At 40.5% G+C, this 18,117-nt stretch overlaps 1 protein-coding gene across 7 annotated transcripts in view; it reads left to right on the top strand.

Moving 5' to 3' along the window:
- The window catches only part of celf1 (CUGBP Elav-like family member 1), a 44,534-nt gene that overhangs the window by 133 nt on the left and 26,284 nt on the right, over positions 1 to 18,117 (top strand). For 5 of the 7 annotated variants that reach the window (XM_062967992.1, XM_062967991.1, XM_062967990.1 and 2 more), the window contains exons 1-2: positions 137 to 246; positions 14,146 to 14,259. The exons of 1 other annotated variant lie outside the window; for it this stretch is intronic. In XM_062967992.1, the coding sequence (XP_062824062.1) occupies positions 14,189 to 14,259 (71 nt within the window). In that variant the 5' untranslated portion in view covers positions 137 to 246; positions 14,146 to 14,188. Of the gene's footprint in view, positions 1 to 136; positions 247 to 14,145; positions 14,260 to 18,117 lie in introns of those variants that run through there. One more of the 7 variants, XM_062967993.1, reaches the window with a different exon arrangement.

Genomic DNA, 18,117 nt, shown 5'->3' with positions numbered 1-18,117 from the left:
CCATTGGTGCGTTGTTGGGGGGAGGGCTCTCCTCGGCCTCCTTCCCTCTCGCGCACCCATAACGGACTCTCCTTTTTTCCCCTCCTTCCTGTTTACACGCCCTCCCCCTCATCCTTGGAATGGTCTCTCCCGGAAGTGCCGCCATCTTGCGACACCGTCCTGAGGCGGAGGGAGCCGAGCGGGGCGCGGGCGGATCCCCTGAGGCAGGCGAGGGCGGAGGAGCCCAGGAAGGGCAGGGAGGGGACGGTGAGTCTGCGCCCTCCGGCGGCCTCCTCCCGGGCGGCTTCCCTTACCCCTCCTGTGAGGAATATGCTTCTTTTTTGGACTGGGCCTCCCTTTCCCCTTGCCGGTGTATGTGTGTTCGTATGTGTGTATGTTTCTGGGGAGTTTGGTAGGAAAAGGGAGTCAGGATAATAATCACCCTTTCTCTTCCCCCGCCCCCCCCCCCCCGCGTGTCCTTTTAGTTCCGTCCAGTCCAAACGCGAAGGCTTTGGAAACGGGCGGGCCCATTAGGAGAAAATGGGGGAAGTCTTGCCACACTGTCCCAGCAAGTTAGCAGTGTTAGCTGCGAGTAAAGCTTCCCTTCGCCTGTTTCTCCAGAAATAGCTGCGAGGCGGGCGGGGTGAGGGGGGAATCACAGGACCGACTGAGGAGCCGCCGCCATCCCAGGGCGAAGGGGCGGGGCTGGGCTGGTCTCCTAGAGGCCGCTTTTTGGCCCGGCGCGGAGCCTCCCCGTTACAGAGGCTGCCTGCGATTGTCCCGCAATAGCCTTCCCGCGCAGCCCTACCCGAGTAAATTGACTCCGGACCACCAGGCCTCCTTGTAAAGCAAGCATTGGCAAACCTGTGCCCTCCAGGTGTTTTGGACTCCCAACTCCCACCATTTCTAACAGCCTCAGGCCCCTTCCTTTTCCCCCTCAGCCGCTTAAACGGCCGACGGGGGAAAGGAAGGGGCCCGAGGCTGTTAGAAATGGTGTAAGTTAGAGTCCAAAACACCTGGAGGCCCAGGTTTGCTCACGCCTGGTGTAAAGGGATCCTGACCAGCGAGGAGCCCGTGTGGCGTGTATCCCGGGCCCTTTCATAGACCTTCATAGAGGGAAGGAGGGGGGAAGTCCCAGTCCCTAGAAGGATGGGCACGTGATAGCTTTTAAATGGCGAGCTTCTGACTCTTGGAAGAGACGCCTTCCTTGATTTATAATAGAAGTCTCTCCCCTCCCCTTCCCTCGCTCTCGTCTGGTAACTTGGCCCCCACAAGTCATGTTTGAAGCGGCTTGTTAGGAAACACAGTGAAATAAGAGGCGAGACAGATTTTTTTTTTATTTATCGTGTTAGATGCAAACCGAGGGTACAGTTGCAATGTATTTAAAAACACAAAGTTATACTAAATGTCCTTTGACGAGCAGCTGGCCACTTGGAGTGCCTCTGGTGTTGCTATAAGAAGGTCCTCCATTGTGCATGTGGCAGTGCTCAGACTGCATTGTAGTAAGCGATCTGTGGTTTGCTCTTCTCCATACTCTCATGTCATGGACTCCACTTTGTAGCCCCATTTCTTAACGTGGGCTCTGCATCTTGTGGTGCCAGAGCTCAATCAGTGAAACAGTGAAATGGGATACGGGTTGGCGCACAAAGTCGAAGTAGGGGGAATTTATTTTTAAAAAATAAAGATTACATATGAGTATTTGTTAGATTGCTCAGTAATGATGTAGTTTAGCCACACTAATACAGAATTTGTTCATTCTTTAGGATAGGATACTCTTTGTGAGAAAATATTTCATGTTTGCTTCCTCCTGCCCTTTACTGCTTCAGGGGTGGATAGAACGTGCTGGAAAAATCTCTTTGTGTAGGAATGATTTTATATTGTCTGCAATATACTTGGGGCGTTCAGATGTGTTGAGCATTTCTTTCTCAGATACTTCTAAAAGTGTTGTCAAAGGTTTTCATGGCCGGAATCACTTGGTTGCTGTGAGTTTTCCAGGATGTATGGCCATGATCCAGAAACATTCTATGGCAGATATCCTTAGAGGTTGTGAGGTCTGTTGGAAACTAGGCAAGTGGGATATATATATCTGTGGAACGTTCAGGGTTGGAGAAAGAACTCTGGACATAGCATATTATTTGAGAACACAGAAATGCTGGACCACTCTAACAACTACCATGTCAGACTACACAGAGAAGCCATTAAAATCCACAAGCATGTGGACAATTTCATCTTAAAGGAGGAAACCATGAAAATGAACAAAATCTGGCTACCAATATTAAAAAAACTCTAAAATCAGGACAGTAAATAAAGAGCAACACCCAGAAGACAGGGGAATTCCAGACAAGAAACAATCAGAGCCAGTTAACACCCCCCCCCCCCAACAAAAGATTCCCTCAGACAAGAAGCAGCCAGGCATTGAAGCTTCCGGAACATGGCCATACAGCCTGGAAAACTCACAGCAACCCAGTTCTAAAAGTATCTGTGTTTCCCTGTATTTCCATTCATATGCCAATTATATAAGTTCACTGATATTTTTTGTCTTTTTATTCTGCTCAGAACATGAAAGAAAAATTGAGTATTGAAGTTAGTTTTCCTAGCCTTCTGTCCCACATACAGGGCTGATATTTCAGTCCTATCCAATATCACCAAAACTAATGAGGAGAGCTAACTTCTTTTTTTATTTTTTTGCTTTTTTCTTATCACTTTGCCTCTGTGCCTTATACTATATGTTGCTTATTCTGTTGCTTGCTGGGCAGAAAAAAACTAATACCCATAGAATGGTCTGTCTATCTTGTAGGATGATACTGTGGATATAGAAGGGGCTGGAGAATCTTCTTTTAAGAAACAAAGGGGTTGGGGTGAAAGTAGAATGTTCCTTTCACCTCAACTTAACTTTGACTATGATGTAGAGATAATGGCATGTTGGAGAAAAATGGGAAAGCTAGAGAAAAGGGGAAGAGGCTAGCTGAGAGGGAAAGCAGTAAGAGAAACAAACCTAATTATGATAAATTCTCAGCCAGAACTGTGCATTTAAGCACATTTCTGCCTACTCCATCTATCTAAATCTAAATCCATAATAAAAGCAAAAACCCATATGTGTGTATGTGGCACAGATGTCTGCTCACACAGACAGCCTCCGGCCTCCACAAACAGGCTCTACTTCCCAGGGTTAAGAATCTAGCAAGTCACTCTTTTCCACTGACATTGCAGTTACAGCGAGCACCATGAACATGCAGCCCAGCCCCTGCCAATGTCCTTCCCAAACACTACAGCCCACCCCCCAAGGAATGCTTTCGTTTGGGGACCATTTCATTCTAGATTTTGCTTTTTCTTCCACCACAGGCAGGCATCCCAGAGTTCTCCATTGCTGTGGAATCTCTGCATAACAAACACAGCTGAACTGAGCTGCAACTAAACTTACTGGAGGAGTTTAGGGATTGACTCCACATGGTGGGAGTTGTAGTTCACCCTGCATCAAGTCAGAGCACTGTCACTCCTACTGGGGAATATACAGGAGTTGTAGTTCACCTACACCCAGAACGCTATGAACCCAAATAATGATGGCTCTCGGCCAAACTTGCCATGCAGACCCAATATGCCCAGATTTCACTACTGATGGGTTTGGAGGGGAACTGGACTGGAAGTTGAGGAGTAGTAGGTACTGGGATTTATAGTTCACCTGCAATGAATGAGCATCACACTTGGCACACAAAGCCCCATAACCAATACAACATATTGGACAAGTTTGGGAAAAAGGGAGTTACAGTTCATCTGCAGCCAGATAAACACTGACCCCCACCGACAATGCACTAGGACCACACTTCACACACAGAAGCCTCATGACCTACTGAACATACTGCAGGTATTTCTGGGAAGGGCCCTTGATTTTGGGAGTTGTAGTTCACCTCCATCCAAAGACCACTGAACCCAGCCAATGATGAATCTAGACCAAACTTGGCACACAGACTCAATATTGCCTCCTGTGGATACTGATAGATATTTTGGGGCAATTGCCCCGGGAATCTGGAAGTTGCAGTAGTTCACCCCCATCCAGACAGTCCTGCACCACACCTGGGACACACGCCCAAAATGGCCAACTTATCATACTGGCAGGGTTTGGGGAGGATTCTGGGAATTGTAGTTCACCCACTCCAAACACAATACATAACATTAAAAGACAAATAATACCATTCTCAAATGACCCAGGCATCGCTGGGTCCCCAAGCTAGTAATAAATGAAAAGTAAACTTTCAGACTAATAGAGAATGGGAAGTTTCCTTTACTTTAATACATCAAGTAGATGACACACCAGACTAAGGCACTCCTTGGCGTGGCTGTTAACTGAGCATTCAAAACGGAAGCAGAGGATGAATTAAGTGAAACTGAATTTTCAAGGGAAGTGCAATCCTATGTATCATAGCTTAAACTGCTATATATACTGATCATGAGTAAGTTTCAGTTGTCTTGATGAAGCTTCAGCTTAAAATTGAAAATTGTAAATACAAATTGTACATATAACTGCACAAAAACCCCTTGGTGTTATTATCTCACCAAGATAGTTATGAAGAATGCTACATAATCAATGTTACTGATAAGATTGGAATACAGTTCCTACATATGCTAATGTAATAGCCATGTCTAAAATCATGTTATGACTGCAAATGTCTTTGAACACAAATTTCAGAAGTAAAATTAGTTTTTAGAGATAATGTCCAGAATCTAGTGCGATTCATTGATACAACTTTCTGTCTATGAATCAGAAAGGAAAGAATCCTTGCTCTCTGCTGTAGTGCCCACCCCCCTCAAAAACATATTCCAACGACTATAATGTTGATTGGGACATTAGAATAATCAAACCATAGGTGGCATGTTGAGTCATTCTAGAGCAGCTAGTTAGTCATTGTGTCCAAATGTACTTATTGAAAAGATACGATTTTCCAGCAGAAAAATATGGTGCATAATTTCTTATTATGTTCCAAATTACATAAAGACAGAACTTTTGTTTGAATTGGTTTGACTGGAAAAATATCCATATACTCTATTCAGCCATAAACAGTATTTTTATTCCTGTGTTTTACAGATGTAAATAATAGATGTAGGATTGTGCTTTACATTAGTTGTGCATCTAGGAAATATTATTAAATGTCTGTGTTTCTCACCTCCCTCCCCCCACAAGGATTTTCTTAGTGGCTATATTAAGGTATGAGATAATATGACTAAATATGTCTGCTTCTGTGCTTATATAAATAAGTGGGTGAATACCTTTTATTTACTGAAGAAGAACATATGTATGTGTGTATGTTGAGCATAAGTTCAAAATACACTACTGATGTATAAGAAAATGAGTGTGTTACATGTCTTTCCATATTTTGTTTTGCTTTGAGAGTTTCTGAGCCTTTATATCCAATATATTAGCAGAAGAAGACGAAGAACATTCCACTAATGCTTGCATGTTTTACTAGCAACCACTAAATCAGTGGCATGACTAGTACCAGCAGTACTTGGTGTATTGGAATTATAGTGAGTTTTGGAAATCCTTATGCAGTAACCTGCATAAATAGAAGCAAATGTTTAGTTTGTTGCTCCATTTTACAGTGTCCTCTCACCCCCCCCCCCCAAATTTGTGTGTGTTAGGGGCCCAGGACTCCAGCACAAGTGGAAAGCCATGAATATCATAAACCCCACCCCAACATGTGTGCTACCGACTTTTTCCTACAAGAGCCCTAGTCCAGCAGTCCCTTTCCATCACTTTTCCACAGCAATCCACCTGTTTCCCTTCACTCTTACTTCCCCTCCACCTGGTCTTTCATGTCCTGCCAGCAGCACCAGCCTCTTACTCCATTCTGCATCTTTCTACCACCAAAGATCTCTCCTCCTGCTGTTAAAATTTAATCCCCTTTTCAGCAGAAAAAGGGCTTAAAATCTGGCAGTGGAAGGAGTGAGGTGAGGAGGTTGATCGTTGGGAAATGGATTTAAAATTTGGTAGGAGAAAGAGGAGGTCAGTCATTGGGGAAAGTTCAACCAGCCAGCAAAAGAAGATCCTTCACGGAATCATAGAGTTGTAAAAGACCACAAGGGCCATCCAGTCCACCACCACCCCTAAAAAATTATGATCAGAAGGTGGGAAATGCAGTGAGGGGCTGATGTTTTTGGCAGTACTTGAAAGAACAGGTGGAAGAGTAGCAAAAGGAGTGGGAAAAGGAGGTCAAGCTAGTTAAGTAGCATTTAAAATTGCAGCTGCATTTTCAAATTGTCCATCAAATTGTTTATTTGAAAAAAAAACAGGGTTTATTTTTTCAAATAAACATTGCATTTGTATTTTGTTGCTTTTTAACTCGTATTTGTTTTCTGGCTTTTATTATGGTTTTGTGTGTGTGTGTGTGTGCGTGTTACAATAAATTCATAGTACATTTTGCTCTAAATAATGGATTTGATACTTGTGCAGAGATGAGAACAGAATATTCAAAAGCAGAAGTAATTCTGCATTATTAAAGTAACATTACATTTGACATTTGTCATGAAATTCAAAAGAAAGTTAGATACAATCTTGCTATTAAAAGTATGCAGTTTGCCCTTCACATTCTTGTATCTAGTGATGTAGTTGTGGCATTGAATGTTTGCCGTTTTATATGTGTATTAACTACCCTGAGTCCCTCTGGATAGAGAGTGTGGTCTAGAAATAATAATAACAATAATAATAGGCCCCAGGACACTACAGCAATACAAATCTTGGATACTCAGGTCCCTAGAATGAAAAGGGAACTCAAGCACCACTCCCAATCCTTTCCACCACCAGTGCCATGGACGCAGCTGCCTTGCATGCACCCTAGCCTTCCATGTGGGCAACATTTTCCCTCTCTTCCTCCCATTGTTCCTCGCCTAAGATACTTCTTTGCCTTCAGCAGGAGAGCATTGCAGAACAGCTTTTGCTGAGGTCATCTCATGAGGCAGATGGTTGGGGCATGGGAAAAATGAGATGTCCTACACTGCTATTTTTGAAATTTTTAATTTTTTAAAATGTTTGGGTTTTTTTGGGGGGGGGGGTTGAAATTTTGATGTACAGTTGGTTCAGTCTGTCGATCTATAGCAGTGGTTCTCAACCTGTGGGTCCCCGGGTGTTTTGGCCTCCAACACCCAGAAATCCCAGCCAGTTCCCAGCTGTTAGGATTTCTGGGAGTTGAAGGCCAAAACATCTGGAGCCCCACAGGTTGAGAACCACTGATCTATAGCCTGTGAATATGGAGAACCCATTTATGGCTTATAAGGATTCTATGCTTGCATATCTCAGACAATTTTTGATACTGTGTATGAACAAAGCTGTTGAGAAATGCTCCAGATTCATATTTGGAGAAAGCCTTACCTGGCAATTGTTCTTTACCACTGTCTCACAAATCTGAAATGTTAGGATATTTTAGTTGTAGAGAACAGTTTGCTTTTTACTCCAGAAAGTGCTGTTGGGATCACCATTCTATACTGTTTTTTTCTTCCAGATATAAGAAAGTATTACACCAGGAGGTACAGTTTGCTCAGAAATGCTTCCATTCACAATTAAAAACCAGCAGAGGCAGTATTAGAATTTAGTTTTTCATAACTTTTTGAGGAATCCATGTATACTTTTGCCCCTACAGCCTGAGACTTGATCAATTCTCCCCTCCTTCCATGCATAGCTGTCGATGGAAAGGTAGAGGTAATCTAATCTGTGTGTTTAGGAAGGAAAGCTGATTGGTGAGTTCATGAAGAGATCTTTGCCTGTGTAAAATGTGATACTCAAAAGTGCATAACGTCCTTGGCAAACTTTGAAGCATATGAAATCTGTTGCTTTCCTTATGCTCTTGAAGCTAGTGCAGTAGCTGTAGAATTTAAAATTGTGTGTCTGATTAAACTGAACTGTCCTGAAGGTGCTGTTATGACTTCCACAGGCACATGGATGAATTTTTGATTATCTTTCCCCCCCTCAAAACCCACTGTATTTCACCAGTGCTTCTGGTTAACTGGGCTGTACATGTTCAACATAAATTTCACTATATATACAGCACTCTGTACCCATCTTACTTGTTGTCAATAAGAATCAAGCTGAATATGGCCCCTAAGGCTGTTTTTGTCATTTCTTGATCCCCATTTTAGAAGGCACAAACGAGATTTCCTGCTCCTGGAAGTCTGTGGAAGCAGCAGGGGGTTTTCCCTTGAACACTGTTGAGGAAAATAAAGCCTATGGGTCTAATGCAACCCTACAGCTATTTTTGTGAACCTGCTCAAAATTTAGTGGGACGGGTCAAAATTTGTTTGGCTTGGGTTTTTTTTTTCAAAGCCTTTGCAAGTTACTGTTGGCTATTTTTTTTCTGTTTGGGGCAGGCCTTGTATTCTTTTAGGCCCAGATGGGTCCTTTTCTTTTCAAACAGGAAGTGGCTATACTGTTATTATAATGATTTGGTTGCTACTGAGGACACAGACGTATTACACGGAGGCGGGGGCTCTGTCCTGTGGAGACTGCCTAGGTCCTTCCATCTGGCACCAGACATTCCTAAAGCTGGCATAGAGTGACAACTTGTCTTATTTTATTACCTGTGAAACTTCATTTTAATGTTGAGCTGTTACTCAGCCATATACCATAACCTATATCTGAATCAACTTGTGTATGTGCTAAAAAGAAATATATTTATCTTAAATTATTTGACCAACTCAACTTCACCTTTTATTTATTCATCAGAAAAGAAGTTGGAAAAGGCAGGTTGAGAGGAGGGTAAATTAAAAATTGTAATCATGAAAGCTTTGTAATCAGACTGTTAAAGTAAAGGAGAAGAAGAAGTTTGCAGACATGGTGCTCCCTTATTTTATTTTGAAACTCAGACCATACAGATACCATAACTTTAACATCAAAGTGTGCCTAACTAAGAGATCTGGATGTGTTAATAGCCTGGATATTGATTTGGGACATGTGAGTTAGCCTATCAAGGGTATATATACTTATCAAGATTGCCATTTTAATTTTGTGTGACAACAATCAGAATACAAGGAGGTGGCATTCACTGTCAATGGAATCAGTAGGTGGTGATTTCCGCTCCCTAGTGCACTACACACTTAAATCTGCTAAGGGAACTCTTTGAAGCTTTGGGGGGGGGGGTGTTCATCAAGGACTGTGTGTGTATGTCTCTGTGTCACACTGATGTCATATTGTCACTATAGCATTGGATTTAGGGTTGTTATCTAAATGTCCACTCAGTCAGTTTGTTTTTCCTCCAAGAAAACAGAATGTCTCAGCCAGTTAGTCTAAGCTATCTAAACTTAAGAAAAAGGGACATTGTTCAATTACACAGCACATGCTTTGCATGCAGAAGGTCACTGATTCAGTCCCCAAGTAAAGATAGGAAAATCACACCTGAAATCTTGGATAATTGTTGCAGTCATGGCTGATAATGCAATGCCAGATGGACTAGTGGTGGTTTGACATAGCATAAAGTACTTTCCGATGTTCCTGTTTCAACTCATTGATGCTTGTCATCATCTTGTTAGAGTGAACTGGAAGTCCAGTCTTCCAAAATCTGTCTCGCTTCATATACTTTGCATTTGTATGTGTGACTTTGAATTTTTTTTTGTCCACCTGAGATTATTTGAGCAAGCCATAGGTTTGGCTGAGCATGTTAAATGGGTAGTTATTTGGAAGGGTGACTGTTTTACAGAAGCAGTTGTTGAGTGAAGGGCACCATAAACCAGCAGTGCAGTTATTTATTCCATTTAGCCAGGGTTCTGGATTATTGTAATCAGATTAGACCACTTAGTGACTTCCTCTGAGTTCCCAGTATGTTTCACAGATGAGTGGGTTTTCAGTACCTGATTTCCCCTGTCTTGAAACTTATTTTCTCCACCTTTAAGAATTCTGCTACAATCCACTGCAGCTTTCTTTTCCCACCAATATACGAGTATGAACATATTCCTCTTGGGAAAATTTCAAGCAAGGCAAGACAACAGCTTTCTTTGTGTATATTTAGGCTGTGTCATTTAGCATTGATGCTTTTTTCCCTTGATCATGGAAAAGTTGTTTAACTATTATGACTAATTGTGAATCTGTTTTCTTGATGGATCTGTTTTCTGTGAATTTGTGGAGTCTTTTAAAATATCTTGGCAATTGGCCCTCATGTCTTATGCGGAGAATGCCATACATTGTTAATCCTTTATATAAGAATATATTTATAGAGATTTCTTCTCTGGATAAATTCAGCTGGCTCATATCCAGCCAAAATATGTGAAATGTGTTTTCTTTTCTTTTAGCTCCAGGTGGGGAATCACTGTGCACTTCACTTGATTCTCATCTGCTATTGTGCTACCCATTTGCTAAGTTTGAAATTTGGCAGGATTGCTATGGCTCTGGCAAAATTGCTGTAGAGTTGGGAAGTGGCCCATAAGCTACTACCATCTGGGCATTCTTAGTGTGCATCATAGAAGTGTGAAAGGAGCATTGCAGTGGTATGGTGCAGATCTGCCCAGACCTCATAGACAAGTGTTTACTCCTGTGTTTGAATGGCAACTTGGTAGTATCTGCTAAATCAAGAAGCCATTATCTCATGTTGACAGACCCCTTTCCACACTGCAAAAGAGTATTGGGTACAGTTTTCCCCTCACTACACAGTTTAACTCCTCTTATCAATTTGGTAGCTGACAAGCAAGATATAATGAAAACCATATACTGCAACAATCAGAGGGTAGAAAAAAACGGCATTAATCATCTATTTTAAGAGGCTGATCAGTTGTTTCTAGAACTGTCAAAAATGTAAGTGTTTCTCATTTGTGTGGATAATGTATGTTTTTCCAGTTAAGAATGGCATAGGCATCAGCATATCACTTAACCCATATTCTTTTGTAGAAAAGTGGGAATGTGTGAGTGAAAAAGGAAATCAATGTGAATTTCAGACAAGCTTGTCAGATAACTGGAGCTTTACTGTCTAATATGGCTTTCAACTTTTTTTGCATAGCTGTTGTACTTATGTTTGGAACTTTGAGATTCATTCAGAATATTGACACTGTTTGAGAAAGGTAGCACTTCAATTTCACAAAAGACTCCTTCACCAGAGTATCTTAATTTGAAAAGTTATAAATAGGTTTAATTTTATTAAGGGCACAAAATTCCCATCTAATACAGGTTGAGCATCAGTGTTCCCATGGGTGTCTGAGATAGTGACATCTTTACTTTCTGATGGTTCAGTCTACACAAACCATGTTTCATGCTCAAATTTTTTTTAAAAAAAATTGTGTACAAAATGCTTTCAGGGTCTGAAGCATACATTAATTTTGTGTTTAGGCTTGGATCCCATCTCCAAGACATGCCATTATGTATATACAAGTTTTAGAAAAAAAATTAAAACCAAAATACAAAAGACTTCTGGTCCAAAGCATTTTGGTTATTTGGATAGCCTGTACCTATCTGAAGCCCACTAGCATATCATATAAATAATAGCTGTCTCCTTCTCTTGTTTCCCAGTGATTTCAGAGAGATCTTGTCTCTTATTCTGAAGATACTTGTTTTCATGACAAACTAACAAATAATTGATTTATTCTTTATGATTGGTCTCAGTTCCTTTAAAGTCATTTATGTTGGTAGATATTACCACATATGGTAATATCTCATTGAAGGACCTTGGATTCTAGAAAAGTCTTTATCACTTTCCATATTGTCTGCACCATGCACTTTGCTCTCATCTCATACACAGTGCAGGAAACGGAACCTTGTTACCTTCCAGATGATGATTGGCCATATTAGGGGGGGGGGGGGGGGGGGTAATAGGATTAGGATGTCTACAGGGTGCTCACACCTTAGATTTTATAATGTTAAAGCCAAATAGGTCTCTAAGAAAATAATTTGTGAGTACATTTTTCTCCAGTATTTATTGTTAAAACAGCAACATACTATTGAGCACATTGAAGAAAGAAACTAAAAGTGTAAAAGGCTAATAGGTGAACAAGCAAGTTTTAATTAAAAGAAATCAATGTGTTCCAAAGAGGTAGTATTTGCTTTGAAGGAATAATAAAAATTACACAGCCCAACAAAAAAAATGGTTTTTAAGCCTGTTCCTGAGGTTATTTGGTTCAAAAAATTGCATTTGCGAAGACTGGTATATGGCATATATGCTCTGTATCTCAAAAACTAGAGTTTATAAGGGAAAACTGGTGCCATTTTTGGAATCAGCAGGTCAGATATACCGATAATAGGTCTAACATTAGAGGCCCCAAAATGTGTGTTGGGCTGTATTATCAGTAGCTTGAAGGTACTAGTCAACTTGATAAGATAAAAATAACTTAACCATTCAGTGTTTTAAAACTAAACCATCTTGTAGTGATATGTATTCTAATAGAATAAATCCCCCACACACTTTCAGAGGCTTAGGAAAGTCAGAGAAAGTTTAAGGTCCCTGTTACTAGTAAGGCTTTTCTGTTAAATACTTTTGTATCTTTTTACTTCTTGAAAATTTGTTACACATCTCTTGTGTTTGAAAATACAGTAGAGTCTCGCTTATCCAACCTTCGCTTATCCAGCGTTCTGTATTATCCAACGCAGTTTACCTTTTAGTAGTCAGTGTTTTCAATACATTGGGATGTTTTGGTGCTAAATTTATAAATACAGTAATTACTACATAACGTTACCATGTACTGAACTGCTTTTTCTGTTGATTTGTTGTAAAACATGATGTTTTGGTGCTTAATTTGTAAAATTACAACAATTTGACGTTTAATAGGCTTTTCCTTAATCATTCCTTATTATTCAACATTTTCGCTTATCCAACTTTCTTCTGGCCCGTTTAGGTTGGATAAGTGAGACTCTATTTGTAAGAAGTGTTTGTTCAGTTTAGTTGCTACCTGATGGAGGGAGAAAATAATTGTGTGAGCACTACCTGGTAGATGCAGAAAGGTTACCGTATTTTTCGTTTTATAAGACGCACTTTTTTCCCCCCCAAAATAGAGGGGAAAAGTCAGTGCATCTTATAAACGCAATATGAAGAAGAAGGCTCTGGGAACTGAGAGCGAGCGGGGGGAAGGGGCCGTCCTCCTCCTCCTCCTTCTCTCCGAGGCAGAAGAGGCCAGGCCGGGACTGAGCCGCCGCCTGGATTTTTCAGAGTAGGCCCCGCAGGAGGCGCTGGCGGTGGGAGGCGCCCCTCGCTTGTCGCCGCCGCCGCTGCGCCTGCCTTCTCCTCCTCCCCCCTCGAGGCCGAGCAGCCGCCATCGCCAGGAAGCCAGCGGAGGAGGAGGAGGAGGAGGAGGAAGGGCTAGGCATGAACCACCGGCCCCCACAGCAGCCGGCGGCCTCGGCGGGGAAAATGCCCGCCCCGCAAGCGTCCGCCAGCGGGGAAGACACGCTGCTCCCGGGCCGGCGGAGGAAGCTGGAGGCATTTCACAAGAACAAGAACGTGTGGGTCTAGGTGCGTCTTATCATCAGGTGCGTCTTTTAAACCGAAAAATACGGTAATTTGCACAGATTTGTTCAACAGTGCAATCATTAGAACTATATTGCTTCTTTCATAAGTGAATTTGGGAGGGATGAACAACATCTTTTCAGCTTGGATGTGCCTTTGGACTTAAATCTTCCAAAGTTTGAAGTTTTGCACAGATGCAAATGGCAAATTTCATCAAAATTTTAAAAGTTTTGTACAGTTCCAACTAGCTTATTCTGGATCCAAGGTTTAATCATCTTGTACAGTTTCAATTAGGTTGTTCTAAATCAGCAACTCAATTATAATAAGATCCTAGTTTATCAAAAATATTCTACCTAAAGGAATATTTGAGGCTCCATGTACTTGTACCCCCTTTTGAGTAGAGAATTTGATTGGAAGCTATGAAGCTAGTTTGTGTTTCTTCTGCTCTGTTGCACACAACTATCTTCATGGATCTGACACTCTGTTTATCTGACAGTGCACACAGTACTGCTTCGCCAGGGAAAATTGCACAAAACAAGCCCAGTGCATCAGCATTTTCATTGTGTAGTGAGCTGAGTTTCTCTTCACATGGTCACATCCCCTTTTTAATCCTGGTCCCCATGTTCCTTTCCCAGTCCAGCCTGTTTTTGTGGTGTCTATTGCTGGTCTCCCCAAGCTTGTGTCCTTGTGGTTTGAGTGTCTTTTGTGTGGATCAGTGTGTTAAGACCTGCTGAACTTAAGTGGTGGTGTTCAATTGGTTCGACAGGACAGTGATCTAGCATTAGTGGTTTGTGGTAAGCAGAGAAGTGATGGCTGCTTTTAAGTTGGAATTCCTCCCAGAAATGATGGTGGATCATTGCTCCTTGAATGCCAGCCCTATGTAAGTATTTTGTTTTCATAGCTAATCTACAATGATACTGATTTGAATTTGTTCGTTTTATTTTGATTGTGGGGTGGTGGGGATTCTTTAATGTTCTGTATTAAGGAAATAACTGAAACAGGCATGTTCAACCCAAGAGTTTACTTGTAAAAGAGATTCTGAAAGATGCTTGTAGCTTATTTTTTGTGAGTAGGATCTCCCTCGGGTACAGTAGCAAATATTTTGTATTCACTCTCAAACTCTGTTCCACAGTGAACTGGTTTCAGAGCTACACTACACTGGTATTTGCATGTTTGTGCAGTCTAAAAAGGAGTGTCCCAGACACTTGTACAGTTTTATAGTATTACATTTGTAGCAAGTAAGCTTCACATACTAAATTAATTTTATGCTCTGTATGAGATGATAACCTAAGGTAGTTTAAACACAAGAGGAAAATTTAGTGTAGTCTTTCAGACATTGATAGTTTATTGTTATATAATTAACCACATCTAAATGAACTGGTTTTCAGGTAAGTGTGAGGAATGCATTTAATATGTATTTCATTTTCCTCTAGAAAAATCCCATTGTGATTTATGTAAAATATAATTATCTTAGAGCTTCATGAGTTCAATGCAACACATAAAGTTTCTCTTGTTTAGCATTTAAATGTGAGTACAGTGTTCCCTCACTTATCGCTGGAGTTAGGTTCCAGGACCACCCGCAATAAGTGAAAATCTGCAAAGTAGGGACACTATATTTATTTTAATATTTATACATCATTTTAGTAGTTATACACTATTTTAAGTCTTTATCAACCAATTGTGTGTTGATAAATCGCCTCCTTCTCCTGCCGTTGCCGCTTGAGCTCCTTTTCTCTCCCTTTGGCTTCTCCTTCCTCCCTTTCTTAGGCTGTAAATTGTAATTTTTTATGATTTATAATAGTCTTTTAGAATTTATTGAAAAACAGCGAATTTGCGAAAAGTGAACCGCGGAGTAGTGAGGGAACACTGTAATAAGAATTGATTAGACTATGCAGATCAGTTTCTGTTGAAAATTGTAGTGTTGTACTGTCGATATGCATGGCACAGACCTACCCAAATGACTATAATTTGATACAGGATGGCATCAAATTAATGTCTATTTAGGGATCCTAAATGCTGTGGGCATGAGTCTGTAATCCAGCATATCTGGGACACATCTGATCAAAGTATTAATTGTGAAAGACAGAAAATCTCAAAGTGCAATTCCTTCTTGAATCAAAAGATTCTTTTTCACTGTATGTTCACAACAATACTCTAAAGCAAGGGTACTCAAACTTTTTAAGCAGAGGGTCGGTTCATGTTCCCCCAGACTGTTGATGGCTGCATCTGACCCACAGGTCTTAGTTTGGGGACCCCTGCTCCAAAGGCACAAAATACTGTCTGATTTTAGAAGCTAAGCAGGGTTAGCCTGGTTAGTATTTGGGTGAGAGACTGCCAGTGAAAACCAGGTACTGTAGCCTATATTTCAGAGAAAGGAACTGGCAAAGCCACCTCTGTGTATTCCTTGCCTGAGAACATTCTATAAAAAATACATGGGATCACCATAAATCAACAGGCAGCTTGAAAGCACATACATTCCCAAAGAGTTCACCATAATGTAAGTATGTGTCATTGATTTCAGTGGAATTCAGATTTTTCTAAGATTAGTTCAGTGGGATAAACTACTTTCCATTCTGGCCATCTAAATCATCGAGACCTCATCTAGTTCAAGATTTCATGGGAGTAAAACCAGTTCAGGTGTTCCTATGATTCCTTTTCAAAATGATTTTCAGTTATGTGGAATGAGTTTATGAATTGGCAATCATATTGTCCCCTGGAAATGGCCATATAGGAAAGGATTAGGATAAAAGGTAGCTTTCTCATTGAAATATTTATGTGTCCTGTGACCAAGTATGACCAATAATGCTCTGGTGGGAGCAAGTTTGATTTTCAAAACATTAAAATTATTGGTAGTTTCACTGGAATTACTTTCATAATTGTATATAACTTTTCTGTAAACTTTGCTCTCAAGATAATTCACATTAAGTAAAATTATGGCAACAGTACAATACAATTCCTTTGCTAATGCAATATAACACATCCTTTTTTAGGGTTTTTTTTGGTATTATATAAAGGAGGGATGAATAATGTACACCACACTGCTGTAAATAAAACTATTTCTCCTTTCTCCACCCTCCCACCCTCTATGGTGTTTCTAAAGAAAGAAACCATATAGATGTGCTCTGTGTGGACATTGGGTTACCATAGAGGCTTAGAGTGGCAGCCAAGAGGAAAGCTTTGATAGGCCACCTTGGCTGTTCAGATGTTCATATTTAAGACCTTAGACAAAACTAAACCTTGTCTAATATGGTGTTGTCAGCACTAATATTTCTATCATTTCTGTTATTAGCCATGGTGGTTGGGATTGCTAGAAATTGCATTTTGAAACATTTGCAGGATTCCACATTGGAGGAATTTTGAGCTTAAACAACAAGTTTGTTGGGAGAAACTTCTTAATAGAATGCAGTGATTGTGTTCTACAGATTTTGACAAAGTAGAAGAACCTAGATGTCTGTGTTTTTACATTTTGAATAGTGCCTCCTCCCCTTCCTCCAAAAATTCAGTGAATAACCATAGATTTGATATACTGGTCAGTTAGCTACTTATTATTTCACTATTGTCAGGTGTTTCACTACATTAGAAATGCCATTATGGGTACTGGGATTTTTAATTATACAACTGAAGCTTGACTCTGGTGTTCTAGGATTAAATCCCAAGTCTAAGTGTTTATTGAATCATTCATGCTATAAACTATGTATTTATTTACTTCAGACCTGATGTGAATGTCTACTATCCACTATCATCTCTCTGGCCTTTGAAAAGCTGATCCAAAAGTTTGGAATGCACTGGAGCAGCTAGGGATGTGGGAAGGAAGAGGAATCTGCAAAATAGCTAGTCCTCTTCCTTCAGTGAGAAACTTCTGCTAGATTCCAGTTCCCTGCATTCAACTCACTGCTAACTAACTGGTTTATGTTATCAGCATGAATATCAAACTTGTTGAAGCTGTTTCCTGTTCGTTTATTGAAGTCAGTGACTCAAAACTATTATTTGATTGTTTATTATTTGCCCAGTCAACTGACCTTATTTTTCTTAACCAGTCAAATTTTCACTATACATACATATTCATCTGCTATGCATTTACAGTATTGTAGGTTGAACCCAGTTGGTTGCTGGAATGAAACAAGGCTACTGTTTTCCAGACCTGTTTTTCATTGGTAAACAAATTCTTAGATTGGCCTTACCTTATGAAACTGATTTGAATACAAGTAAGATAGAGGTCTATAAGAAATCGCAAAAAGATGGGAATAATAAACTGAAAAATTTCCCACTCCACTAGCATTGTCTGTAGCATATAATGCAGGGAGGGTGATCCCACTCCAGTCCTACATGAGAGAGTTTCAGTTCAGTAACATTCTCTTCACCCAGAGCATTCAGTTCTTCACCCACCTTATTTCTGTTTTTCTTCTTTACCTAAAGCACACAGTTAGTTTTTTTTGTTTTTTTGTTTTTGTTTTTTTGCAAGCTTGGGGAGGTTTGCAAACTTTAGTTTCAACTAAGCATGCTGACATGCCTTTTTTATTTCTTTGGAGCCCTAATTTAGCTCAATTTTACTTACCATGGCCATATATTCACTCTTAGAGAATGATTGTATCTTGTTTGGTTAGATAAGTACACCAATGTCTCATGTGTTCCCAGATCATCATCATTTTCAATAAATGTTTATTTAATCTTCCATTTTCTAAGGTTCTAACTTTTCAGGGAGAAATACAGCTGAAAAAAGCAGTGATTGTCATGCAAG

The sequence above is a fragment of the Anolis carolinensis genome, chromosome 1 (assembly GCF_035594765.1).
Source record: "Anolis carolinensis isolate JA03-04 chromosome 1, rAnoCar3.1.pri, whole genome shotgun sequence".
Lineage (NCBI taxonomy): Eukaryota > Metazoa > Chordata > Lepidosauria > Squamata > Dactyloidae > Anolis > Anolis carolinensis.
Note: the sequence above shows the minus strand (reverse complement) of the source record. Positions and strands in the feature narration are given on the sequence as shown.